Source organism: Psammomys obesus, unplaced genomic scaffold, assembly GCF_907164565.1.
Source record: "Psammomys obesus unplaced genomic scaffold, mPsaObe1.curated_primary_1811, whole genome shotgun sequence".
Classification (NCBI taxonomy): domain Eukaryota; kingdom Metazoa; phylum Chordata; class Mammalia; order Rodentia; family Muridae; genus Psammomys; species Psammomys obesus.
Window position 1 is genome coordinate 21,402,121 of NW_026596109.1, and position 26,868 is coordinate 21,428,988.

The 26,868-nt window shown below is 41.0% G+C and overlaps 1 protein-coding gene across 3 annotated transcripts in view; it reads left to right on the forward strand.

Moving 5' to 3' along the window:
* Positions 1–4,634: 4,634 nt before the first annotated feature.
* The window catches only part of Rel (REL proto-oncogene, NF-kB subunit), a 37,162-nt gene continuing 14,928 nt past the window's right edge, over positions 4,635–26,868 (forward strand). For 2 of the 3 annotated variants that reach the window (XM_055628978.1, XM_055628980.1), the window contains exons 1-4: positions 4,635–4,862; positions 14,470–14,612; positions 18,824–18,972; positions 23,387–23,478. In XM_055628978.1, the coding sequence (XP_055484953.1) occupies positions 4,853–4,862; positions 14,470–14,612; positions 18,824–18,972; positions 23,387–23,478 (394 nt within the window). In that variant the 5' untranslated portion in view covers positions 4,635–4,852. Of the gene's footprint in view, positions 4,863–13,267; positions 13,329–14,469; positions 14,613–18,823; positions 18,973–23,386; positions 23,479–26,868 lie in introns of those variants that run through there. The other variant, XM_055628981.1, reaches the window with a different exon arrangement.

Genomic DNA, 26,868 nt, shown 5'->3' on the forward strand with positions numbered 1-26,868 from the left:
TTTATTGTAATTGACTGCATGGTGAACAGATGCTGCAGGGTAGGCTGGAGGTGGCAGGAAAGTCAAACATGACTCCCAGGCTGGAGAGATGGGTCAGTCAGTAAGGTGCTTGCTGAGGAAGCATGAGGAGCTGAGTTCACACCCCCAAGAATCCACATGAAAGCCAGATGCTGTCATGCAAGTCCTTAATTCCAGCGCTCCCGAGTGACATGTCCCTGTGCCTTCAGCCAGAGTAAAGGGTACAGACCCAAAACAAAGAGGCAGTCTTTAAGCCTATGTTTTTGGAGCACCTCTCAACCTGTGCATCTCGACCCCTGTTCACAGAAGTTGATTATCTGATATCCTGCATATCAGCTATTTACACTACAATTCATGACTAGGAAAATACAGTTATGAAGTAGCAACAAAAACAACTTTATGGCTGAGGGTCAGCATAACACGAGGAACTGTTTGAAATGTGGCCGCATTAGGAAGGTTCAGGGCCACTGCTTTAAAGCCTTGTAGAATCAAGTGAGCAGTCAATGCTTTTTAGCAAGGCAGCTCCCACATTCCTTCCTCATTACCTCACACGGGTATCGTGTTCCAGCAGCATCTGTGCTCTGATGTCGCACGCTGCCGTCAACCTCCTTCCCCACCTTGTCCCATTTTTACACTGCATGACAAATGTCACAAAAACGTCCATACCAGAGACTGACAGTGCTCACTGATGTCTTTGTTTGCTTGTTTCCTCCCCTTTCTCAGTCTTACTCTGCAGCCCAGATTGGTCTAACTCTTGCTTCAGTCTCCTAAGTGCTAGGATTATAGCTATGAGCCAATAAGCCTGGTTATCTATCACTTTCCTTTACCAATTTCTGTTTCCTGATATTTTTGGAAACTAAGGCAGTGTGTACTGTCCTACTGTGCAGTAATAGGAAGGTGACTATGCCTGGCCCACGTAAATCCATCACTTGTGATCCTTTTCTCTCCCCTGGTAAGGCAGCCTTAACGGTGTTACGTATTTGTTATGGGCATATACATCAGAAACATGGGTAGACATATTTATGTCTTTAATGTCAGAATGTACTGAGTAACAAGAAATTCACAGCCTGCATCAGTTTTGTTAGCTACATTTTCCCAAGTCTCCAGACGCCTGTTGGAAATCAGCAGCTCTTAACTCTCAGGTCACACGATACATTCATGTACGTGCATGTACAAGCACGTGTGGAACAGGTTAAACAGTGTTTAAGAAAGGGTGAAAGAGGCTCCAGAATACACAGACGCAGAAAGCAGACACAGGCACAAGGAAGAGCCTGCCAGGACTGAGTCTTACAGGCCTGGACATCGAGCTGCTCAGGTGCAGAAAGGTCAAATGCCAGTCCAAGTGACAGGACATTTCCAGGGTCAGCTTGAGGTGAACTGAGTGTCACTTGCAGGGGACTCTGAGGCTGGCGCCTGGGACAGGGGCAAAGGGAGTCCTTGATACAGCAATTACCCTACATGAGGCTTATGACAGGTAACTGGGTGACAGTTAGCATGATGCCTGTCACATTTTGGTCCTGGGGGTGCTCCTTCTTTTATAGTCCCAGGTGTGGTGCTTCTGATTGCCGCCTGATATATTTAGCTCCTGGTTAGTGTCTCATGGCGTGTTGGCAGATAACGGTTGTTTACTGGTGTGAGCAAGATGTAGACTCATTCTTTCTTGGCACTTACACTCAAAATGGAGTAACTTTAGGTCATGACTGCTGCTTTATAAAATGAAATAAATCAAGGCTAGTGTAGTGGTCAGGATGAGATTGGTCCCCATAGGCTCATCTCATATATTTTAACTTGGTCCAAAGTTGGTGGAACTGCTGGGAAGGATTAGGAGGTGTGTCACTGGGGTGGAACCCACCCCATTCCCAGTTAGCTCTTTCTCTCTGCCTCATGGTTGCTGTCTCAAGATGAAAGCTCTCAGCTACTGCTGCAGGGCCATGGCTTCCTTGCTTCTATCTACCATGATGGTACTCTACGCCTCTAAAGCCATGAGCCCTCAGATTAAATACTTTCTTTTACAAATTGCCTTGGTCATTCTTGTGTCTTGTCACTGTAATAGAGAAGTAAGTGAGGTAGCAAGGCATAGCCTGAAAGGCGATATTCCACGTCATCGAGTAAGTCAGAGCAGGCCCAGCCTGGGGTCTCAATACTAGTACTGCAACACGGAAGGCACCTGGGTCACTCCTGGAGGGCAGCCAGTCAACTCACAGGGGACTCTGTGCTGACTTGCTGAGAGTGAGGTCAGTGACAGCCCTGAGCATAACAGAAATACACACCCTGTACCAGCTAGCACTCCATTTCTGCTTTCTTCAACACTCTTCCAAAGGTCTCTCCTCAACCTTTTTTCAGCTTTTAGATCACCACCTTTCTAGCAGTTCTCAAGTCACAAGTGACCTCTTTTTTTTTTTTTTTTTTTAATTTACTTGAAACAGGGTTCCCAATTTTACCTAGGCTAGCTAGCCTTGGACTAGCCAGTCCTGGGATTACTGTAAAGAGCTAGGCCATCCAGTTTAATGACCTCCGTTTTGCCAAACTCATTAAGAAATCGTCATCTCCCTCAACTTTACCGGCTGTCCCTGCCACCACACATCTGACCTCCTTTCACCATCCCCTCTGCACAAACAGTAGTCCAAATCATGATTCTCATCTCTATCTATCGCTGTAGCAGCTTAACCGCCCCCCCCACCCCCAGGTAGCATATGCTAACAGTGCAACAGCCAGGTAAAAGCTCCAAATGCACGCACACATCAGTTAATTGCATGGTTAAAAGTTTCCAGTGGCAAGCACTGACTCAGCGCAAATATCGCTTCCACTGAGTGTCCCTTCTAAGAGAACCCGGTCAGTTTCTACCACTCCCACCACCTGATTTTCTTCATAGAAAGACAGGGACAAAATATTTATGTATGCTTGTTTTTTGACACGGGCTCTCCCATTGCTCAGGCTGGCGCTGTAAACTCATTATGTCGTGGAGTCTGACCCGGAACCCCTGCTACTCCTACCCCCGCCTCCTGACGGCTGGACTACAGACATGCCACCCTGTACTAAAACAACCACATACTAGTCTCCGTAAACCCCGGTAACTAGCAGCCTTACCAACTGTAGAGCGACAGCTCCCGAACACAAGGTCTAAAATTCTGTGAGAATTTAAACTTCTCTTGGCTTCAAGACATAGCTTCCTATTTACTTTGTATTTGGATAAAGACAATACATAGAAAATATATCATATGAATCTAGCTACATTAAAGGCTGAAGTGTGTGTGTGTGTTCAGCACATTGTATAATATGTTTTGTGGCTCATCCTAGCTTCAAAGTTATGAACCTCCAGCCTTGGCTTCCGGAGGACCGGACATAATTCACCCTGCTAATTCCTTTTACCAGTATTTTTTTTTTTTTAAATGTTTGTGGCTTGCCTGTTTTTGAGTTTAACCAAAGAAAACAAGTGCTATTTATACCCTTATGAAGACACTTTTGAATTAAAAGATTTAAATCATTTCCTCAAGCGTGTCCCTCACTTCGGGGTACTTGTATGATTTTTCTGTTGTTTTGTTTTGAAGGCAGGATATATTTTAATTATCTAATTTTTTTTTTTTTTTTTTTTTGGTGTCCTTTCAAGAGCATTCCTTCGGGCACATGTAGAGGACAACTTTTGGAAGTCGGTTCTCTCCTTCCATGGATGGCCAGGTTGTCAGACTCGGTGGCAGGCGCAGTTACCCCGGACGTGCAAGATGATATTCTCTATTTCCCCACCATTACTTGTTTCGGTCAGGGACTGGAGAACGCAGGAGGCAGCTCCAGATAACCGGGTTATTTCTGTCGTTGAGACAGTCCACCTGCCCCAGCCTGCAGTGTGGGGAGAGCGCGCTAAACTGGGCTGGGCAATCTCACACCTTAAATCGTGCTTTTCCTTACTAGAGCTCTTACCGACAAGCTCCTCGACTGCCCCAAACCCCAACCAACTCAGTGTTCCCGGCGAAGCTAGTACCACAGACCGAGGGAACAGGTGCGAATCAGAACTGCAGGGAAACGCGGTTCCGGCCGGGGCGCTGCAAGTGCGGGCCGGGCCTGGGCTCGCGGGTATCTCGGTCCATCTCGGGACGCCGCGTTCACGGGCGCAGGCGGCGCTCGGTAGGCAGCCCCGGGAGGGGAAGTCAGACCGCGGGGGTCTCCGTATGCAAATCGGCGCCCTGCGGCCGAACGCGGGCGCCGGCGCTTCCGCACTTCCCCTCGAGAGCCCCGGGACGGCGGCGCGCGGCGGCGCGGGGGCGGAGATTTGCATGTGCGAAATCGGGAAGACGGGGAACCACCGCGCGAAAACCCCGGGCGGGCCTCCCGCGGAGGAGGAGCGCGCCCGCCGCACCGCCCGGCCCGCCCCCGGCCGCTCGGCCCGCGCGACGTCACGGCCACGCCCCCCGGCGCCTCGGCTCCTCGGCGCGCTCCGGAGGGCTCCGGAGGGGGGGGGTTTCTCAGGGGCCGGGCGGCCCCTCGGGCGGGGGGGCGGGGCCGCGCCCCCCCCCCCCGCCGCCGCGAGGCCCCGCCCCCTCCCGGGTGGGCGGCGGCGGCGCAGTGACGTCCGCGGCGGGAAATCCCCGTCCCGCCGGGCCGCCCGCCCCCCGGCCCCGCCGCGGCATCCTGGCGGGGCGACGCCGGGACGCCAGTGGTCCGAGCGCGAGGGCTCAGGGGTGGGAGGGTGTGAGCCGCAGACCGAGAGGGGCCGGGAAGGCAGAGGAGGCCCGGGGGAGGCCGGAGCACTGGGGTCCCCGCCGCTGCCGCCCGGCCGGCTGACTGACGAGCGAGCGAGCGAGCGACCGGCCGGCTTGGCGGCGTCCCGTGGAGCCGCGCCATGGCCTCGGGTGAGTGCGCGGCCGAGCTGTCGGGGGGCCGGGCCGGGGCCGGGCTCGCCGGTGGCTTCGGGGTTCGCGGCGCGGCCTCGGGGCCAGGGGGCACCGCGGGGGTCGGGGAGGCCTCGCGTTTAAGGACCGGCTGCCGCGGGGACGCGTTTACCTTTTCGAGCGAAAAAGAGGAACCTCCCGACCAGCTTGCTTTGCCCGCGAGCCGCGGCTGCGGGGCCGGCCGTGAGGGAGGGGAAGGCCGCGTGCAGACGCGAGCTGCCCCGCGCCGAGCTAAGGGTCCCCTGTCCAGACGGCGGTGCGGAGACCCCGGCCTCCGGCCGCCAGCCCACCGCGCTTTGATGGCGCTGCTTTAGAGGGCTGGTAAGGGCGAACCCCCGCTTCGAGGGGAACAGGTTAGTCAGGGCAGTTTACAGGGCGGGGACGGAGTCTGCCCTGGCAGCCTCGCTGAGCCGGTGCCGGAGCACCCCCCGCGGTGGGAGCCTCCCTGGCCGCGACCCCTCTGTCCGCGGTGCCCTTCGGTGGAAGGCGGCCGGCGTCCAGCCGAGAAGAGGAAGTAGAAAGCTTAAAGAACTCCCGTAAGAGCCGAGCAGAGCAATGCCATCACTCCCGCTGTGGGCCCTGAAGGAAACTGGGGTGTTTCACATGACACTTGATTTCAGTTTGTCTGTGGTTTTCATGAGAAAACAAGTGTAGTTTAAAATACTTCAGCTTTCTCTTTACCCATTCAAATGAACCCGGACTTTCAAATGATCTAGTAAATTTGTAAATTTAACTCATGTTCAGATTAAAAGCACAGAGGCTCCCGGTATACGTTGGTAATGAGAAAGAGATTTGGTGTGAAGGCTAGAAAGAGTGGCAAGCTCTGTTAAATAAAACAGCTCTGCCACTGTCTTCTTAATAGGTTTTTATTTATATACGTAGTGCATGAATGTAATACTTGAAAATTTTTCAAGAGAAAAATCACTTATTACATGAAGTTCTGTAAGGCAGTTATGATTTTAACGTGATTTGTCTAAGGACACATTTTGTGCTGTTGTAAAAATTACTCCCAAAATTAAAGAGGGGAATTTTTGAAAGAAATGGCAAGTTTTAAGGATTTAGAACTTGGGTTGGGCTTCTAGCTCTTGATAGCTTGCTCAGCTTCTTTGAAGCCCTGGGTTCAGTTCTCAGTAGTCAAGGAAAAAACCCCAACAAACAAAAGCAAAAATGAACGTGTAAGTTGCACTGTCATTATCTGCTTGGTTTTTGATCTTTTAGCAAGGGTTGTGCTAAATGATACTATTTAAAATACACGTCATTTAAATTGTAATTCGCTTAGTTGAAACTTCTAGGCAGAAATATAGTTTAAAGGAGTATGTGGGTGTATTGTCAGTTATAAAGACCAGAGAGAGAAAAAAAATGAAATACATTAAAAACACCTGTTCCATTCTAAATAGTAATTTAAGAATAACAAAAATTGCTTAATTTATCACTATGTAATTTAGATTTTTTTTTTTTTTTTTGCAATGTGGTATTGAAACCTTGAACAGTATTCCTATTGATTGCCAAGCATTAAGATCATTTGTTCATTTCTCTCCAGGTGTCATATGTAAATAGGTTTGTGTAATTGAATAGGTGGTGCCTATGTAAAATATCATAGATCATAATCTCATGAGCAGAATTATATAAATGCTACAAGTAGACGGGTTTTATGTGGTGATTCTAATTATTGTTCAGGCAAATTAGCAAATTATGACTTTCTAGCTAAATTATGACTTTTTAAGCTGCTTTTATTGCCTTTTAAAAAATACTGAGCTTTGATTCTCCCTTTTGATAAGATTAGTTATAGCAGGCAAAGTGGAGAAAAATATTCTCAAAGGTCTGTATATTTAGGTAATCATCATTCATGTGATTCTATTTTATTTATTCTAAGTTAGACCTTTATGTCCACATTTAAAACTTCTCTTTATTTCCTCAATAGAACAAAGGGGCCCACAATTACCTTGGGAGGCACACACTGTGGTTACTAACTTTTAATACTGTCTTTGGTGAAATGTGCATTAAAACTTTAAAAGTTTGTATTTAGTAACATTCTTTTCTTTAGTATGATTCTGCTGTGTCACATAACAGGAAGTACAGGAAGAAATTATTTTTGTAGACCGTACTACTCTCCAACTTTTTTGTATGTGAATTTCAAGATAACTTTTTTCCCCTAATAAAAGTGAATGTAACTGTGAGATAGCTTACACTTTAATAATAGAGCTGGAAGTTAGGAGTGGTTAGCTAAAACAAATTACTTCCTTTTTTTAAAGTAAGCCTGCTCACAAAGGCAGATATCTCAGAAGCACATGGAAAAGAGATAAAAGTGTTATACAATTAGTGATGTATAATAAAAAGAATGATTGGAGACAGTGACATGGCATAGGCATGGTTAGGAACACAGGTGTGTGTGATCTCTTTCTCAAAAACAATTTAAGGGGCTCAGAGAATTTTGTTTCAGTTTTCTCCTATCTGTGTTTCCTGCATGATTGTGTGTATGAGCACATGATTTGAATATTGCAGAGGAGGATAAGTTTGTCCAAAAACATGTTCATTTCAAATTTTTATTTAACTGGGTCTCTTGTATTTTTAAGTCTGAAATCTTTAATAGAGATGATTTGGCAGATGATTTATTAGAAATGATTTATTCTGGGAAAGACTTTAAACATTACTTTTTAATTCTAGCAGGTGAGAAACTTAAGACTTGTTTTGTTTTGATTTTTTTCCCCTGTACTCACAGTAGTGAAATTTTACTGCAAAGCATTTATATCACTTTGATTGATTTGCCTGTGATACATACATCAGTTGAATACTCATCTGAAAATTCTGTTACTTGGATTTTTCCTTCTAGTTGAAAGTGAGATGGTTATGTTGAAATTTAAGTACACACACACACACACACACACACACACACACACACACGGAATGTTGTCTTTGTTTTTTCATAGATGGTCTCATGTAACCCAGGATGGCTATGAGGCTTCGATGAACTTATACTCCTGATTCTCCTGCCTCAGCCTCCTGAATGCTGCATTTCAGGTGTGAGTGACAGGGTCTGGCGTGATTTAGGCTTTGATAGACCTGTCTGGAGGAAAAAGAATAACTTTTTATTACGTTTTCTCCAGAATGAATAGAGATGATATTTGGGAGTGAATGCTTCTTAGCTGCTTGCTTCTTTGGGTTTCAGGCAAAGACTTACCTAAGATTTCTGAGAGAGAGGTGCTGTAGTCAGCTGCTCTCAAAGGTGGTTAGTATGACTGTCATTTGTTGCTGTATTATAGATAATAAGGTACAGATAGTAGTTCAAAATAATATTTTATATAAAAAAGTAATCAAAGGCTATCTTTAGAATGTTGTTTTTTGTTTCAGTTGGATAAGCTTTCCCCCCAGCCCTTGGTCAGTGGGAGAATGTTTTTTGGGTTGCTCCCCTGAATAATTTACATTGTTGTTTTTACTTTTTCATGTTTTAAGGCAGTTGCTCTTTAGAGTATTTAGACTAATTTCGAAGGCTTCTTCAGAAATCTGGGCTTTATTCTTGAAGAGGTACATTTCTCCTCAGATCTGTGTGAGGTTAGGATATGATTTGGAAAAGCTACCTAGGTGGTTTCTGATGTAAAACCCCCAAACAAACTTGTTCTAGACACCACTTTAAATCTTAGCATTTGCCTTATATTCTTAAGATATTTGCATTTATTTTAGACTACAGGTTATAGCCATATCTGTTGAGGTTTTATGTTTAACTGTCTTTTTCTTGTTACATAAATAAAATAATTGATTTTATTTCAAAACTTGGTTGTAATTACATCTCTGCAGTTTCATGACACCCAAGACTTTTGTTCTTTCAGCAAAAAAATCTTATGGAACAGTTTCACTCTATCATTCTTTTCGTATCTCTTCTGTGTTCATAGACCCAGAAGACATCCATTTGGTAGTCATATTTGTTAGTTTCTTGGATTATGACTTCTTCACCACTGTATTCCTAAAAATTGTTAGTGTGTATGACAGGCATAGTAGTGTATGCCCTTAATCCTAGCACTCAGAGGCAAAGGCAGACAAACCTGAGGTAAAGGCAGACCTGGTCTGTAAAGCAAGTTCCAGGCCAGGCATACCACATAGTGAGACTCTGAAAAAATAAACAAAACATAAAATAAAGCAGTAATAATAATCTTTTTTCCTCAAAGTTTCATATTATTTTGAAGTTTGTTTTATCATTTTTAAATTGAGATAACATCAGTTTTCCTTATGAAGATTAAAGTTGAGAGAATCAGTGAGAAATAACCATGTTGTTTTAATGGTGTTATAGTTAATATATATAGTTAACATATTCTCATTGTCCACTTAATTGTGGCTTCTGATTTTAGCAATAATATTTTAGTAGTTATGCCTATTTTACGTATGATTCTGACAATTGATCTCTTTCTAATGTTTAAGTGTAATTTCTTTTTAATCTTAAAATCTCTTACTTGAGATGTTAAATAGGCTCAATGTTTTCAAAGAGCATCTTTTTTTACCTAACTGTACATGAAGTCATAAGTATGCTGCAAGAACTTTAGCTATAATTCAAAGTTTATTCTAGTCAGCATTAGTATTTTATGATGCAATTCAAAATATAGGAGCCACTCCTCACTTTATACTTGTCCTGGTTTAAGAAAAATGCCATAATTAAATTGTTTAGAAAGAATTTTGAAAACATTCCTGTGTTTTTAAGAACCATAGTGACTTTCAGTAATCTTATTTAAGAGTATTTATTTTCCCCAAGGTTCCTTGATTGATAATGTTTCCTTCTTCCTCTTTATAGAGGACTACAGTTTGCATTTTTCATCTTCAAGAAGAATGGCTTTGCAAAGAGTGCCAAGGAAGAACATGACTGGCTCATTGTACTGACACATACTACAAATGATTTCATAGCTAGGAGGATCTTAAAAGTCTTAGGTTTAGTTAAATCAAAATATGAACAGATATGAGGAAGCATGAAGGTGTAGTTGTTCTATTACCTACAAAGCACTATATTTTCCTTTATAGAGGAATCTAATAAGGAGGAACTGATTAATCGTTAACATAGTCCTTTCATTTTTTAGTAACTGACACAAAAGAGCTTTGGAATTTTAATCTCCCCACAGATGTTAATTTAACGCCTTCATGAGTAATACAATTTCTGTCATTCAGTAGTTTGAGGTTTGATGGCAGAAATCTATAATTCTGGTACGGGGAAGGTAGAGTCTGGAAGATCAGAAGTTCAAGGAAAGCCTCAAGCTACACATTGAGTTGGAGGCCACCCTAGGTTACTTGAGATCCTGTCTCAAAAAAAGAGAGATGTACTCAATTGGTAGAGCAGAGCTGCGAAGCCTTGAGAAGCCTGGATTTGATCCCCAGAACTGTACAGAGTCTTGTGATAGAGGAGCCTGTAATTTCAACAATAGGGAGGTGGGGCCAGAAGATTAGAATTCAAGGCGAGCCTAGGCTACAAAATAAGCTGGAGGCTAGCCCTAGATAGACCTTGTCTCAAAAAATGAAGAATACAATAATTAACAAAAATAAAAATAAAGAACACAAAAGTTAACAGTAGTTAATTTTCCCTAAACTAATGTTCTTTGGAATAATTTCTGTAAATATCATGATTGTTTGTTTACAGGAAGAGATGGTTGTTTCCAACTGGAAAATTGTAGACTCTAAATTCTGAAACTTGGTTTTGAGTGAGGCGTGTTATCAATGAAGAGTTTCTTTTTGTTGTTATATTTTTGTTTTTTGATTTTTCAAGATAGTGTTTCTCTGTGTAGTCCTAGCTGTCCTGGAACTCAGTCTGTAGTTCAGGCTGGTTTTGAACTCAAGAGATCAACCTGCCTCTGCCTCCCCAGTTCTGGGATTAAAAGCAAGTGCTACCACTGCCTGGCTCAATGAAGAATTTCTACAAGAGGAAAAATAAATACAAATTCATGATATTACATGACAATATTTAGGTAATTCTTACTACTTTTAAGAATTTTTAAAATAATCTTATTAACAATTTCATAATTTCATAAATACACTTACTGGTTTAAAGAACTATGTAATTTGCTTTGACTGACCCTACCATGTTTGTTTGTTTTATTTTTTAATGATTTTTTTATATGCATTGATGTTTGCCTGCATGTATGCCTGTGTGAGGGTATCCTATCCCCTGGAACTGGAGTTACAGAGAATTGTGAGCTGCCATGTGGGTGCTGGGAATTGAACCTGGTCCTCTGGAAGTGCCATTAATGATGTCATTCTATATCAATTTCCCATCAGAACACTCTTAAGTAGTGGGCTGGGATTTGTTTGACCTTTTAGTTCAACCACATAAATTCTTTAAGATGCCACTGAAAAAACAATCATGTTGAATTTAACACAATTGAGAAGAAGTGTGCATTCTCTTAAACAGTCCTACAAGAACACGTAGACTATGAAATTCTTAAAATTGAGGTGTATGTTTTACATATACAATGATACATACATTGTGAAATACTCATTTGCTTTATATTTTCAGTATTTGTTATAAACTTGGTTGGATTAAAATTGTTTCCTCTCTTTTTGTGTTTGTTTGTTTGTGTTCTTTTGTTTTGTTTTTGTTTTAAGATTAAACCAGGTCCTTGGGCCTGTTTTCTGTCCCTTGAAGAAGCAAATGAGTGATAGATTCAAATGCAAGAGGTCTGAATCAAAATGAATAAAATTAAAGGTAGCAGCAATAAGTTATTGAGTAACTTAAAATAGGAACCACATGGCCGTGTGTGTGTGTGTGTGTGTGTGTGTGTGTGTGTGTGTGTGTGTGTGGTCACTGGGGACCTAGTTCTTACCCATTAGGCTAGGCTGGCTAGTTAGAGAACTCAAGGTCTCCCCTGTTTCCTCTCCAGCACTGGCCTTCCGGGTGTGTGCTGTGGTGCTTGGCTGTGGGTGTGGATGCTGGGAACTGAACTCTGGATCTTGTGCTTGAATGACAAGCACTTTTCTGACTGAGCTGTCTCCCTAGCCCCTAACCACCAGTGTTTAATTTGTCATTTGTCTTTGATGTTTAGGAACCAAAATACTGTCTGGTTTTTTGTTTGTTTGTTTGTTTGTTTGTTTGTTTGTTTGGTAGTGGTGTTGCTGTTGTTGTTTGAGACAAGGTTTCTCTGTATAGCCCTGGCGGTCCTGAACTTGCTTTGTAGACCACACTGGCCTCACACTCACAGAAATCCGCCTGCCTCTGCCTTCCCGAGTGCTGGGATCACAGGTGTGCGCCAGTGCACCCAGCTACTTTTTTTTTTTAAGTAATCTTTTATTTTTATGACAGCCATATTTTGGACATACCCACCTTATTGCTCATGTGACAATACTTTCCACTTATCTATAGTTTCATTTTCCTCAGTTCATTTATTGTAATCAACCGGTAGTACAAAAATATTAAAAGGAAAATTTCATAGTTTCAAATAACTTGTAATAGTTTGTTATAATTGTTCCATTTTATTGTTGTGGCAAATCTCATGTATGTATGCATTTATATGAGAACGATCATATATCTTTGTGTAAGTAATCTTTAAACTGATCATTTTCTTTTTTCTTCAGTCCATCCACTATCATCAGAATTCTTACTCTAGAATGCTAATCTGATCTTGTGATTTCCCTGAATAAAAAACACTGATTTCTTTCATGTATAGAATGAAATCCTAATTACAGAATGTACTTGGACTTTTGGTTTTTTCTAATCGTGGAATTGTTCTCCACTTCATTGGAGGTTAATGTGCCTTACATAGACAATTACTTTCCTTTTTCTACAATGTCTTTTCACTCGTTTGGTTATATTTTCCCTCTCTTAAACTGTTAGATTCTGCTTTTGTTCTTATTATAATTTTCTGCAGAATTTTATTAGTACTTTCCCCCGTTTCTACACTAATAACTGTGCTGTTCACTAATAATTTCCTCCCTGTTGGATATAAGGTTCTTTAGCAGTTGTGGTAATGATGGTATCACTGTGCCATTGTCTTCAAGAAACCATCTGAAGTAATAGACCACCTCTTGTGTGCGTGATGCTTGCTAAGAATTTAATACATGTTTTTTACAGAGGCTATTAATAGTAAGATATAATTAACACAGGGTCTCGCTGCATTCTTGCTGGATCTTCTTTGGTCTTAAGAATAGAAGTCAGGAGGCAGAAGCATGAAGATCACTGCAAGTTCAGGGGTCAGTTGAATCTACATAGTAAATTCTAGAAGGAAACAAAGGAAGTGGCCAGGTGGAATAGACTTCATCCCATATTTTATAAAAATATTATAGTCATTGTTTTATCATTTCTGAAGATTGTTTACATTCTAACAAGATAAGCCTTAGTGAAATGAATTTATGGTTTGGGGAATTTATATTCCTAAAATAAAATCACATGGTTATCTGTCCTAACTTGAAAACACAGTTATCTTTATTGAACTTTTATTTCTACAACTTGGCTAATAAAAAAAGGTAAGGATGTATATGTTTTTAAAGTTTTCTTGACATGTAATTAATTAATTGTAATAATTATATATAAGCTTTTTTTTTTTGTTTTGTTTTGAGACAAGATCTCATTATGTAGCTGTGACTGGCCTGGAACTTGCTATATATATTAGACTGGTCTTGAACTCACAGAGGTCAGCCTACCTCTGCTTTTGAAAATGCTAAGATTAAAGGCCTGACCCACCACACTTGAAAATATTAAATATATTTATAGTGTGTGTATATGTGTATATGTTTTTGTGTGTACTTACATATAAACACACACATATATAGATCACAATCAACACAATAAAAGTAAACATGTCCACGACCCTCCAAACTTTCTCATCTACTGGTTTTAGACAAATAGTGGTCACCTTTCTTTCACTATAGTTTGGCTTACATATTCTATAGTTTCATGTAAATGGGCCACATAATATCTTAGATTAGCTTTTTTCACTCAACCGCTTACTTTGGTAGTAGTATTAACAGTATTTTATCCTGTGGGTACATATTTTAATACATCTTAATGGAAGGTAAATTATTTTATTACCTCCACATTATATATTATATTTTGGTGGAGGTTTAGATAGAAGTGATTTGAAATTTTAGTTGAGTCTAAACTCAGTGTACTGTTTTAGTATATTGTGTACAGATTCTTTGATATTCCAGATTTGCCTATACAAGGCTTTAAATTGATTTTTCAATGAGTGTCCTTTCATGCAATGATAGTCTAATTTAAAGCAGCTGAATACATTTCGCTAAGTTTTGGAGCATAATGTACTTCAGAATACTATTTTCTTCACCCTTCTTGGGAAATATTGGGAGAAAACCCTTCTAATTGGCCTCATGTAGACAAGTGGAAAAGCTAATATTGTAATTAGCTGTAGATCTTAAGCAATAAAGCACTGATCAATTGTGTGTTAATACTATCTAGAAGCTCAGTTTGTATGAGGGAAAAGGTATCTTCTTCACCCAGTCTTTTTGATGGCTACATTTTTACTTTGTTATTTAATGTTGGGAAGGAAAAAGATCTGTTTTGGTGTATTGTTTTTTAAAAACCAAGTCATTAAAATCCATTCTATTGCTTTTCTAATCTCACTGCCCTGTTACTTTTACATTTTTTCAGGTGGATATAATCCATATGTAGAAATAACTGAACAGCCGAGGCAGAGGGGAATGCGCTTTAGATACAAATGTGAAGGGCGTTCAGCAGGCAGCATTCCAGGGGAGCGCAGCACAGACAACAACCGAACATACCCGTCTATTCAGGTAACAGGCCTTTCTTCGCGTGTAGAGGTTCATATTTCACTATGGCGGTTACATTAAAGGCTCAGTTCTGTAGGCCTGGCTGTCCTGGAGCTTGCTCTGTAGACCTGCCTGCCTCTGCCTGGTGGGAAAGGCATGCGCCCGCACCCCCAGCAGAAGGCTCAGTTTCTAACCAGTCTTCTGCCCCCATGCCCTATTTTTTTCCTTTCTTCTCTGTGTTGCTCTGCACTAACTAGATGTATAGGGACATGTCTTTAAAGTGCAGCATCTTTCCTGCTCTATAGTTCCTGTATAAATGTAACTGCAGTGATTCACAGTGCTCACTGTACCGTTGCAGCTTTGGATCTGATCTCTTTCATAAACACACAGCATTTAATGAGGAAAAAGCATTCTACTGAGGGGGAACTATTGTATATGTTAAACAGATTTAGAAACATTTTTTTCAGTCTTTTAATCTAGGGGCTACTGATAAAGAACTTTTCCCCTCCTTTTTTCATACTGTTATTTGCTTATCTCCAATACTTTTAAGTTATTGACTTCATTTAAAGTATCACTTTTTTTCTTTGTGTGTAGGGTGTGTGTGCTCCTTTGTGTATGTGAGTCAGACACTCCTGTGCTTCAGCGCCCAGGTGGAAGTCAGGACAGCCTTGGGTGGGTTGCTGTCACATTCCACCTGTTTGAGACAGGTGTCTTTGTTGCTTTTCCACTTCATATGCCAGGCCACCTGGGCTGCTAGCTTCCAGAGTTCTGTTTCTGCGCTCTGTCTCCTGACAGGAGTGAGTGCTGCTATTACTGATGCTCAAGCTGCTGGTCTCTTTGTTGACAGACAGTACTGGGGACTGAACCTAGAACCTTAGGAACACTAGGCAAGTGTTCTGCTAGTAGATATGTCCCTAGCCTATGAAGATAGGTTTTGAATGAGAATGAATTTAGCAAATGTTCCATGTTTACAAGGTTTATGTTTATAAATGATATCTACTTGCCTTTTAGTTTTTATAATTTATTAGTTTTTATGATTTATTTATTCATTTATTCATGTTTGGTGCTTTGAAATAAAATTTCACTAGGCTAAAACAAAACTTTTAGCAATCTTCTCTCTTGCTTCTGCTCCCTTCATATTGGAATTATAGACGTGCAGTCATGCCTAGCTAATTTTTATCATTTAAGTGCCAATTAAAAAGCTTAGTTTTGAGTTGATGTGGTATCACATGACTGTAACCCAAGCATTTGGAGGCAAAAACAGGTAGATCTTGACTTTGAAGACTACTGGGCTACATAAGTTCTAGGCCAGTCTGGACTATTTAAGCAAGACCGTGTCTCTACAAACAAACAAAAATAAGATTAATAACTAGTCAGGGACAGTATCACCCACTAAAATCCCACCTACTTGGGAGGCTGTGGTAGGAAGATTACTCGGATCTAGAGACTACATTTATGGATAAAAGTAAGATACCATCTCAAAATGGATTTTGAAAAACGGTTCTTAATATTTCATCAATAGATCTGAAAACATTGTTTTATAACTAGCTTATTTACAGTTTATTTCATTGACCCTAAGAAGAATTACAAAATTAAAATAAGTCAATTGTCAAGTTATATATTAGTTTCCAAATTTCTGTTTTTATGTTTTAACGGATATGTAGATGCTTAAATTATACATATTAATGGGATGTCATGTAATATTTGATACATGTATAAATCATGTAGTGCTTCAGTCAGGTTAAAGAAACTTAGCTCCTCAAACATGTATTTGTCCTTGTGGAAGCATTCAAAGTCCTTCTAGTTTTTTGTTTTGTACATAGTCACCATATTGTACAACAATGTGCCTGAAGCTTTTTGTCCTTTCTACTATACAAATTTAATTTTTTAAAAAAGATTTTATTTTTATATATGTGTGTGTGTGAACAGTGTGCATGTGTGTGTGCACAGAGGCCAGAAGAGGGTCTCAGATCCTTTGAAGCTGGAGCTACAGGCAACTGTGAACCGCCTGGCGTGGACCCTGAGATCTGAACTCTGGGCTGTGGAAGATCAATAAGTCCTTTTAGCCCCATAACTTCATGTTTTCTATATCACATTTTTGTAATTTTCTTCCAACCTTATGGGTCACTTTTGGCTGCTCTTTTTAAAAAAAAAAAAAAAAAAAAAAAATGGTTCCTAAATTTTAGGAATTCATTTAGAACATCCCAGACCAATGTGTGGTAATCCACACTCCCTCTTCCCTTCACCCTGGCTAACCCGGAAGCAGCACAGACAGCTCAGAGTTCATCTGGCTGCTACTGACAGCGTGCAGCCAGACCTGGAGATGCTTCTTCAGGTATTTCTGAAATATTTCAGATACCTTGTGGAAGAAGGTAACTCGGAAGAGACAGTGATCTGCTCTTGTTCCTTTTGATGATCATAGCCCCTCTACCAAGATTCCCAGCTTTCTCTTTCACCTTGAATCTCTTCTGGAGGAACTGCTCAAAACTAGTAGCATCCATGAATCTATCTTCTCTAGTGTGGGTACAGTCAATGGTGACTTTCAAAACCTGCTTCTCTTTACCCTCCTTTGCCACAGGTTTTTCATAGGCTGTCATCTTAGAGAACTCTGGCTTGTTTTTTAAACGTCGTTATTTCAGATTTTCTCTCTCTTCCTGTGTGTGCGCGCGTGTGTGTCTGTCTGTCTGTCTGTTCGTACACATGTAGAGGTCAGGACAACTTCTAGGACAGTTCTCTCCTTGTGCTATGTAAGATCTCGGGCTTGAAGGTGGTGGCAAGTGCCTTTCCCTGCAGCACCATCTCCTCACCCTTAGTTCTTAAACCATCTTACTTTATGTGTCAAAATTATATGTAAGATTTATATCTTTCTGTTCCAACAGGCCTAAACACTTTATAGCTTGAATTCTTTCTCCATCACCCTGTTTTGTAGTCTTGAGTAATTACCTTCTCTTTCATCTAGAAAGGCAGTAAATATTTCTTGGTTACTGTTCTGTTTAAAAAAAGAAGGAAGTAGTGGTGGGTGGATATGATCAGTGTACACTGTATAAATAAATAGGTGAAACTTCCAAAGAATAAAAAAATAAGATGCCCAGGCCAAGTGGCACATGTCTTTAACCTCATATCTTGGGAGGCAGAGGCATAAATATGCCTTGAAAAAAATGTTTTTAAACCACATTGGAAATAATAGCAATCAAATATGATCATTTTGCTTAATATATATTTCATTTCATAAAAATATTTGTTAGTAGATAAGCATATCACAAGCATTCACTGTGTAATGAACAGTAAATCAAGTTAAGTTTAACAAGATGAAATTTTACACAGAAAGTATATCCATGGTGGCACATGCCTTTAACCCCAGAAATCAAGAGCCAGAGGCAGGTAGGTCTCTGTTAACTTGAAGTCTGCTTGTTCTACAAAGCAAGTTCCAGGCTAGTCAGGGCTACATAGTGAGACCCCATCTCAAAAACAGTATTTTTTTAAAGAAAGTACATCTAGTTTAGCAGGAGAAAGGTGGGAGGACAGTCCCAGATAGGAAATGATAAATGTTTTTTTTTTTTAAGTTGGCAAATTTGCAAGAATAAACAGAATACAAAAACTTGCATACCACAAAGGAGCAAGGTAAATTGAGACAGGGTTGTTTATTAGGTAGAGGCACTAAAAGTCATATTTTTTTGTTTTATTTATTTCTTTGTTTGTTTTGGATTTTTGAGACAGGATCTGACTATGCAGTCCTGGCTGCCCTGGAACTCACTATGTAGACCAGGCTGGCCTTGAACTCACAGAGATCTGTCTGCCTCTGCCTCCCAAATTCTGGTATTAAAGGCATGTACCACAGTGCCTGGCTTGCTTACCTGTTTTAAAAGGAAAATAAACAGTCAGATGATAAAGATAGATAAAATTAGGGCAGGAAGAAACATTTCAGGAGTTGAAAAATAAGCTTTCCTCATTGGTATATTCTCTAGAAACTTAATCTCAAGTAAGCTGTTAAATATTTGAACTTTATTCTGTGCTGACTACATTATATACAGTGATCTTAAATTAGTGAATCAGTTCTTTGTATTTGTTTGCTTATAGAGTATTATTGTATGTAGCTCTGGCTGGCCTTGAACTTGTGCCAATCCTGCTTCGGCCTTCCAAATGTGGGGATTACAGGTCTGTGCCACAATACCCACCTAGTAGATCTGTTCTTAACAAGATATACTTATAGGTTGTGTATTTAATTCCCCTTTCAGGTTAAGAACTACTATGGAAAAGGAAAAGTAAGAATTACATTAGTAACAAAGAATGACCCATATAAGCCTCATCCTCATGATTTAGTTGGAAAAGACTGCAGAGATGGGTACTATGAAGCAGAATTTGGACCAGAACGCAGACCTTTGTTGTAAGTATACAGATGTAGGGAGAATTCTGGAATTTTGGTTTAAAAAGCTGAAATATTATAAGAATCAGTTTTCATTTTAATTCCAGGTGTGGAGGAATGAGGCAGGTGACTATGATTTGCCTCATGCTCTAGCAGAGGCATGGTTTTACCAGCTGCAGATAGTTTCTGTGATTGTCTGATGTTGGGAATTCTGGGAAATAGGTGGGATTGGTGGGTGGTGGTCATTCAGGGAGGTTGGTAGCAGTTTGTTAGTAGTTGTGTTTAAAGAAGAAAGAAATTAAATTCTGAACTCTCGCTCTCTTTCTCTCCCCTCTATCCTTGTTTCTTTCCTATTAAGTAATAGGGGGTAAAATTGGGGGGGGGGGTGGATAAAGGGTAGAAAAAAAAAAGAACTCAAAAAGTAGTAAAGACAAAGTACATACACTGACAAAAAATTTCAGTAATAGGACAAGGATTACTTTTAGTTTTTAGCAAAATAAATTAATTTTATATTTAATTTACTATAGTATACATTAAATTTTTAATGATTTATTTTATGCACACTGGTGTTTTGCCTGCATGTATGGTGTGTATGTTTGTGTGAGTGTGCCGGATCCCCAGGAAGTGGAGTTACAGACAGGTGTGAACTGTCATGTGGGTGCTGAGAGTTGAACCTGGGTCCTCTGGAAGAGCAGCCAGTGCTCTGAACTGCTGAGCCATCTCTCCAGCCCATACATTAAACTTTTTAATTCCCTTTTTTTTTTTTTTTTTTTTTTACCTGGGGGGTACATACATGTGCTGTGGAGTGCATGAGGAGGTGAGAATTGGTTCAACTTGTGGAGTTGGTTCTTTCCTCCACCATGTGGACCTGAGGATTGAACTCAGGTCATCAGGTGTGGTGGCAGGTCCTTTACCCACTGAGCCATCTCACCAACCTGACATTAACATTTTGTTTTTACCATTTGAATTAGAACTTCTCTTTCTTTCTTTATTAATAGACACCGTACATGATAGTTAGTGGAAGTACTTCCTTGGGAGTTGGGGGTTCAAATAGGCGTGGTGCCTAGGCTGGGATCTAACTTCCTATGTGGAATGACTTTGAATTTACCCTCCTGCCTCCACCTCCCAAGTTCTGAGATTACACGTACCACCACCCTGTCTGGCTCAGCAGGGATTGGTTTTTGTTTTTAATGTAATTATTTTGTTTTCCTTGTTTTTTTGTTTCTTTCTTTTTCAAAACAACTCTCTGTGTAGTCCTGGTTGTCTTGGAACTTTCTCTGGAGATGAGGCTGGCCTCAAGCTCAGAGATCCCCCTGCCTCTGCCTTCCTAGTGCTTGGACTAAGAGTGTGCGCCACCACTGCCCAGCTATTATTTTTTTTCTTAAGGCAGAGTGTTAGGTAGGCTAGGGTGGTCTTCCAGAGGACTCAGATACTCAGAGATTCCAGGTGTAAGTTATAGCCAGAAGGCACTACCTCCAGTTTATCAGATTGACTCAATCCTGTGTATGGTAGGCTAGCAGGCTGCCCACTGAGCTACCTGTCTACCACTTATTATTTTTACGTTTTGGCTGTTTTGAGACAGAATCTCACTATGTGGCTCAGCCTAACTTCCAACTTGTAGTGACTCTCCTTCCTCAGCCTCCAGAGTACTGAGGTTTTAAGTAGGCATTGTCATAACCTTGCCTGGCGAGGCGCACTTCTTTATTATTCCTGAAAGTAAGGAAACATACTTATGAGGTGATTTATCCCTTTATTCTGCATGATCTATGAAAAGATTTGAGCCAGCCTGGACTACACAGCAAGACATTGTCTCCACAAAGGTCTTGTTATTAATAGTAGTAACAAAACACAGAAAGCCCTGGGAGTGCAGCTGTGACAAGAAGTAGTACTGCCTGCATTACTTGGCCTTCCACCAGCTTGCAAATCTTCAATCATCTGTGTCTTGAAATATTCCTTTTTTGGAATCTCTATTCTTGTGAAGACAGACTTGTTTTAATCTGGAGTTGTGTGGCTGCTCTTCCGTATGGCCTCTGGTTTTTATCTTCTGCCGCAGCTGTCCTAGAACTCCCTCTGTAGACCCGGCTGTCCTTGAACACAGAGATCCACCTGCCTCTGCCTCCCAGTGCTACAGCTAACGGTGTGTAGCGGCACCGCCTCTCTCTGTGCCCCCAATCTTCATTGCAGTCGTGAGTGTTCCTTTGGTTTCCTCTGCTCAGAGGAAAAAGTTCATAGGAGCTTTTTCATTATGTGTTCCTTTTGAGTTCCTAGTTCAGTTCATGTTATCATTTCCATCAGGAAACCTGTCTGCCCGCCAAGAATTAATCCCATTGTATGCTCCTTTCCATAGAGTATGTTTCTCTTCATAAAACTTTTATGGTTCAATTGAGTGGGGTTTTTGCATGTGATTATTGAATAGTTCAGGTTTGAGCTAGCAGAATTTTTTCTCTAAAAGGCTAGCAGTGTCGTAGGTTTTGTGAGCCCTTTGGACGCTGTGTCCTACTGCGCAGTAGGACAGCATGCACCCCGTATGTGAGTGTGTGAGGGTGCTTGTGCTCCGGTTCAAACTTCATTTGCAAAAAGAGCTGCTGCTGAGTTTGCCCCGTGAGTCAGAGTTTGCCAGCCCCCTTCCAGACACTGAGATCCGCAAAGAGAGAACGTACCTCCATGCCTTGCTAACGTTTTAATGCACAGGTGGAACTCTAAAGGTATTGATTGGAAGGCATAAATCGGTGAATGAGCAAATATCCCATGATTCTTGGTTTCCTTAAGTCAGGTTTTTTTCCTTCCCCTTCTTTCCTCTTTTCTCTAGTCTTGGGGTTGGTTCCAGAGTGTTAAGAGTGCTACACAAGTATTGTACCACTGTGTACAAGTACTGTACCCCTGGCTCAGAATTTCCAAAGTCCCCATTACTTCTAACAGTATGTGCATAGCTGCTGTGATTATTATTCACATGGAACAAGATCAGGTATTGTATGTAGGGTTTAGAATTCTTTAAAGTCTTTTACTAGAGAAAAATTGAGAAACATACTAGGAATCTTTCAAAGAAAAGTTCCTTTTGAAAAGAATTATTTTGTTGCAGGATTTCAAGAAAGGATTAAGAATTGATAACTTTTTTGTTATTGGAGGTAGAGAAAGGAAATGACAGTTATTTTAGTTGTTACTAAAGTCCCAGGTGCGAGGTCACGCGTGAAGCGTGACCATAAAGCAGCGTGAGTGTGGAGTAAGTGACCAGGCAGCCCCTGGCTGTAGGTGCCCAGTGAAGGTTAAAGGCAGAGTGATGTTCTTATCACTGAGTTTGCTTCCTTATGCACACCCACCCATCTCAAATGATGTCATGGTTTTTCCATGTGGGAACAAGTATGACTGGGTGGTGGTAGGGGAGTTCCCCCACTATCATCTGTATTACACATATGCAAATGAGTAATATTTGTAGCTATTTAGAAGTTTTCCATAAATGACCTTTTGAAACTGTTGCTAAATATTGTTAGTATTAAAGCTCTCTAATAAAAAAAAAAAAAACCCTTCACTCTTTTTATTATAATCTTATAACATGGCATAAAGTGTATTCTGTGGTCTTGAGACTGCCTCAAGTGTACAGCAAGACATTGTACAGCTGCTAGCAGTGTTTTGTTGTATTTGATTATATATTTTTCAGAGATGAGCTAGGCAGACAGCATAAATGTGCAGAGAGAATCAAATATAGAAGGCTAGCCAGGCCCCTCATCAAAGTGGAGAACTGGACATAAATGGGCCACAGTGCTCAGCTCTAACCAATTGTCCCTCTGCCCAAGTAGTGCTGTCAAGCCTCTAAAATGTTCACAAAGCCAAAATTGCTGATGCTCATCTCTAATTACTTGACTTTTAAGTTTGGTGATGTATAGATAGTTTTTAATGCAGTAACCATGTCTATACAATTTAAAAATACATAGGTTAATACTGCTATCAGTTCAGCAAACCATAACTGCATATTTCAGGGTCTTTGCACCTCTTGATGACCAGTTTTAGTAAATTGATCATGAATGTCTTCAGAAGGTGAAATTTTGCTTTTAGTTAGTTAGTTTGTTTTGCTTGTAATGTTTATCTACCTTGGTGTATTTGCCTAGGCCTATTGGCCAACTGTAACTGTAACAGTGGATTTGAAAGCCATGTAATGCTCTGTGTGTTTTTTCAGTCTGGTGGTGTAGGTAACTGACTTCACTTGCCTCAGCTCCCTAGTGCTGTCTTAAGAACGAGCCATGGTGTGCTTTGTTTTGCTGTCAACAGTTCTCTTAGCCTGCTTCGTCACTCTCGCTACTATCACAGTTAGAGACAGGGCTCATGATCCAGCAGCTGGATGTGACAGGACTATAACTTCTCAATGTTGAATATGTTTGATTTCTGTCGTAGTTTTGTTTAACTATGATGTGATTTTGAAAGTTTCGTTTTTTACTTTTAGTTTTCAAAATTTGGGTATTCGATGTGTAAAGAAAAAAGAAGTGAAAGAAGCTATTATTTTAAGAATAAGTGCAGGAATCAATCCTTTCAATGGTAAGTAATTGGTTATAATTTCTACTATTTGGATATCAATGGACTGTGACTTTTTTTTTTTTCTTTTCCTTTTGGTTTAGTTTGGTTTGCTTTTTCGAGACAGGGTTCCTCTGTGTAACAGCCCTGGCTGTCCTGGACTTGCTCTGTAGAACAGGCAGACCTCAAACCCACAGAGATCCACCTGCCTCTGCCTCCCTGAGTGCTGGGATTAAAGGGGTGTGCCACCACACCTGGCTGACTGTGATACTGTAATTCTACTTGTTGACTTACTTAAGTGGACAGTGTTTTCTTTGAGGAAGCCTCCCATTCCCCTTATTGTTTTAACATAAGGTCTTCATTTATAGCTCTGGCTGATCTGTTACTCACTACATATCCCAGACAGGCCTTGAATTCTCAGCAATCCTCCCTCAGGACCCCCACCCTCAAGTGCTTGGATTAGAAGTGTGAGCCACCATGCCTGGCTAAAACAACTAAAACCTTCTCCAAGTGTTCTGATTGTCTTTTAATATGCTTCTTCCTTATGCCACTCCTCCAACAAACACTATCTCTCTCCTTTCTGAGTGTTGAGTGGGCACTGTCTTAGAAAATAGTGTCCTCCCCAGCGCCACAGTTTCTTTTTAGTAGGGACCTCATACAGCCCAGCTGACCTGAATTGCTGTTTTGTTGAGGCTGACCTTGGGCTCTTGATCTCCCCTGCCTCTGCCTCCCAAGTTCTGTCATTACAGGCATGAGCAGCATACTTGGCCACTCACAATATTTTTTAGGCTACTTTTGTTTTTTATGTGTGAATGTTTTGCCTACATGCATGTATATATGTGTACCACATGTGTATCTTGTACCCTTGGAGGTCAGAAGAGGGTATCAGAACTGCTGAAACTTGAGTTGCAGATTTGAGTCACCATGTGGGTTCTGGGAATCGAACCCAGCTCCTCCGCAAGAGCAACAAGTACTCTTCCTGAAGCATCTCTCTAGCCTTTCAAAAATATTTTTGTAGTATGTTTTTTGTATTGGCAAAATATCTTCCTTTTTAGTACATTTTGTTGCAAATAGTACTTACTAAGCATTTTATTTTCAATTTCTTGTTCTGGGGACAAGATCTTACCACATAACACAGTCTAGCTTCAGATGCCATATTCAAATGCCCAGTTTAAGCATTTTTCTTTGTTGTTGTTTTTGTTTCCATTTTTGCTTTTTTTACAGGGTCTCATGTATTCTGGACTGGTCTCAAACTCACTGTTTAGCCAAGAATGACCTTGAATTTTCTGACCCTCCCAGTACTGAGATCATTCATATGCACTGTAATACTTAGTTTATGCACTCCTGGAGAGTGAACTCAAGGTTGTGTGTGCTAACCAAGCACTTGGCCAAATGAGCTGCTTCCCTGGCTCCTAAGCACTTACTCTTTATGACACTATTTGATATAGCATCTGATATCTTAGCATTTGTATTATGAAACAGATAAATGATTACTGAAGTGGATACAGTTATCCTATACTTAAAAGTCCTCATTCTAAAGTCCTATGTAGCTCCTGAAATAGTTTTGTTTGTTTAGGCGTGATAGAGAACACATGTAATTAAAGCTACTTGAGATTGTACCTATAAACTCACTATGTAGCTGAAGATAACCTTGAATTCTATTTGAGCCTTTAGTCACTCATTAATTGAAGAAATGTAATATACGTCCATTATATATGAACACTTCTATCTTCAATGTTGAGTGAAAATAAAAAGATGCAACAAACACCCATTCTGAGCTCATAAAACTTTGCTAATAGGATAGAAGTGGCACTTGTGGGTGATCATGTAAGATAAAAACTAAGTACAGATGTACTGCTGTGCTATTTAGAGAGAAGGGATATTTCTTCTAGTCCAGGGTGGTGGTTAGGCTTTGTTCGGGGCTGGGGTGGGGCTCAGTTAGTAAGTGCTTGCTGCATAGGCATGGAGAGCCGAGCTCAGTCCAGCACCATCTGAGGAAAGCTTGGCATTCCCAACACTGGGGAGGCGGCTGCAGGAGGGCTTCTGGGGTTGGCAAGGTTCATCGAGAGACCCTGTCTCAGAAATAAGGTGGGGAGTGAGTAAGACACCTACTGTTGGTCTCTGTCCTCCACATACATACTTACTGTTCGTACCTCTGTAGTTTCATGGCACAAAGTAGTTATTAGTTGACTTTTCGGTCTTTACTCTGAGTCCAGATATCAGTTGTGACTTTTGGTTGTCAGCGGTTTTTAACCATGTTGTACAGTGAGGAGAATAAGATTTATGCAACGAAAACTGTTTTTCCACAGTTCAAAGCAGAGTCCCTCAAACAATAATCTTCTGTGAAAATAGAATTTTTTATTAATTACACTTTATTCACTTTGTATCCCCCCAGAAGCCCCTCCCTCCTCCCCTCCTGAATCTCACCCTCCCTCCCCCTTCTTCACGCATGCCCCTCCCCAAGTCCACTGATAGGGGAGGTCCCCCTCTCCTTCCTTCTGATCTTAGTCTATCAGGTCTCATCAGGAGTGGCTGCATTGTCCTCTACCGTGGCCTAGTAAGGCTGCTTCCCCCTCAGAGGGAGGTGATCAAAGAGCAGACCAATCAGTTTATGGCAGAGGCAGTCCCTCTTCCCATTACTATGGAACCCACTTGGACACTAAACTGCCATGGGCTACATCTGTGCAGGGGTTCTAGGTTATCTCTATGCCTGATACTTGGTTGGAGTATGAGTCTCTGGGAAGACCCCTGTGTTAATTTTCTGGTTCTGTTGCTCTCCTTGTGGAGTTCCTGTCCTCTCCAGATCTTACTATTTCCCACTTCTTACATAAGATTCCATGCACATTGCCCAACAGCTGGCCATGAATCTCAGCATCTGCTTTGATAGTCTGCAGGGCAGAGCCTTTCAGAGGCCCTCTCTGGCAGGTTCCTAGCTTGTTTCCTGTTTTCGTCTTCTGATGTCCTTCCTCTTTGCCTTTTGGGATGGGGATTGAGCATTTTAGTCAGGGTCCTCCCTCTTGATTAGTTTCTTTAGGTGTACAGATTTTAGTAGGTTTATCCTATATTACATGTCTATAGAAAATATAATTTTTTGCCTTTGATAGAATAATTGTGTGGCTAAATACATTTGTATTTTAGTTTATTGGGCATTTTATTTTTATTTTACATATCATTTTCATATTTTAAACACTTATTGACAAATAAATCCAGGCAGATACAGTCTTTCCTGTAACCTCAAGGCAAAGAAACATTTCCCACACACAGAATGTCTCTTCTCTTCCTCCATCAGTTCCCTGCTTCCATCTCTTCCCCCAGTCAACAGCTCGTCTCCTTTATGTCACCTAATATCGTCTAGGCTTTCATGTAACTGGAAGTATATTCTTTTATATTCTATAGCCTTTGCTGTCTGGTTCC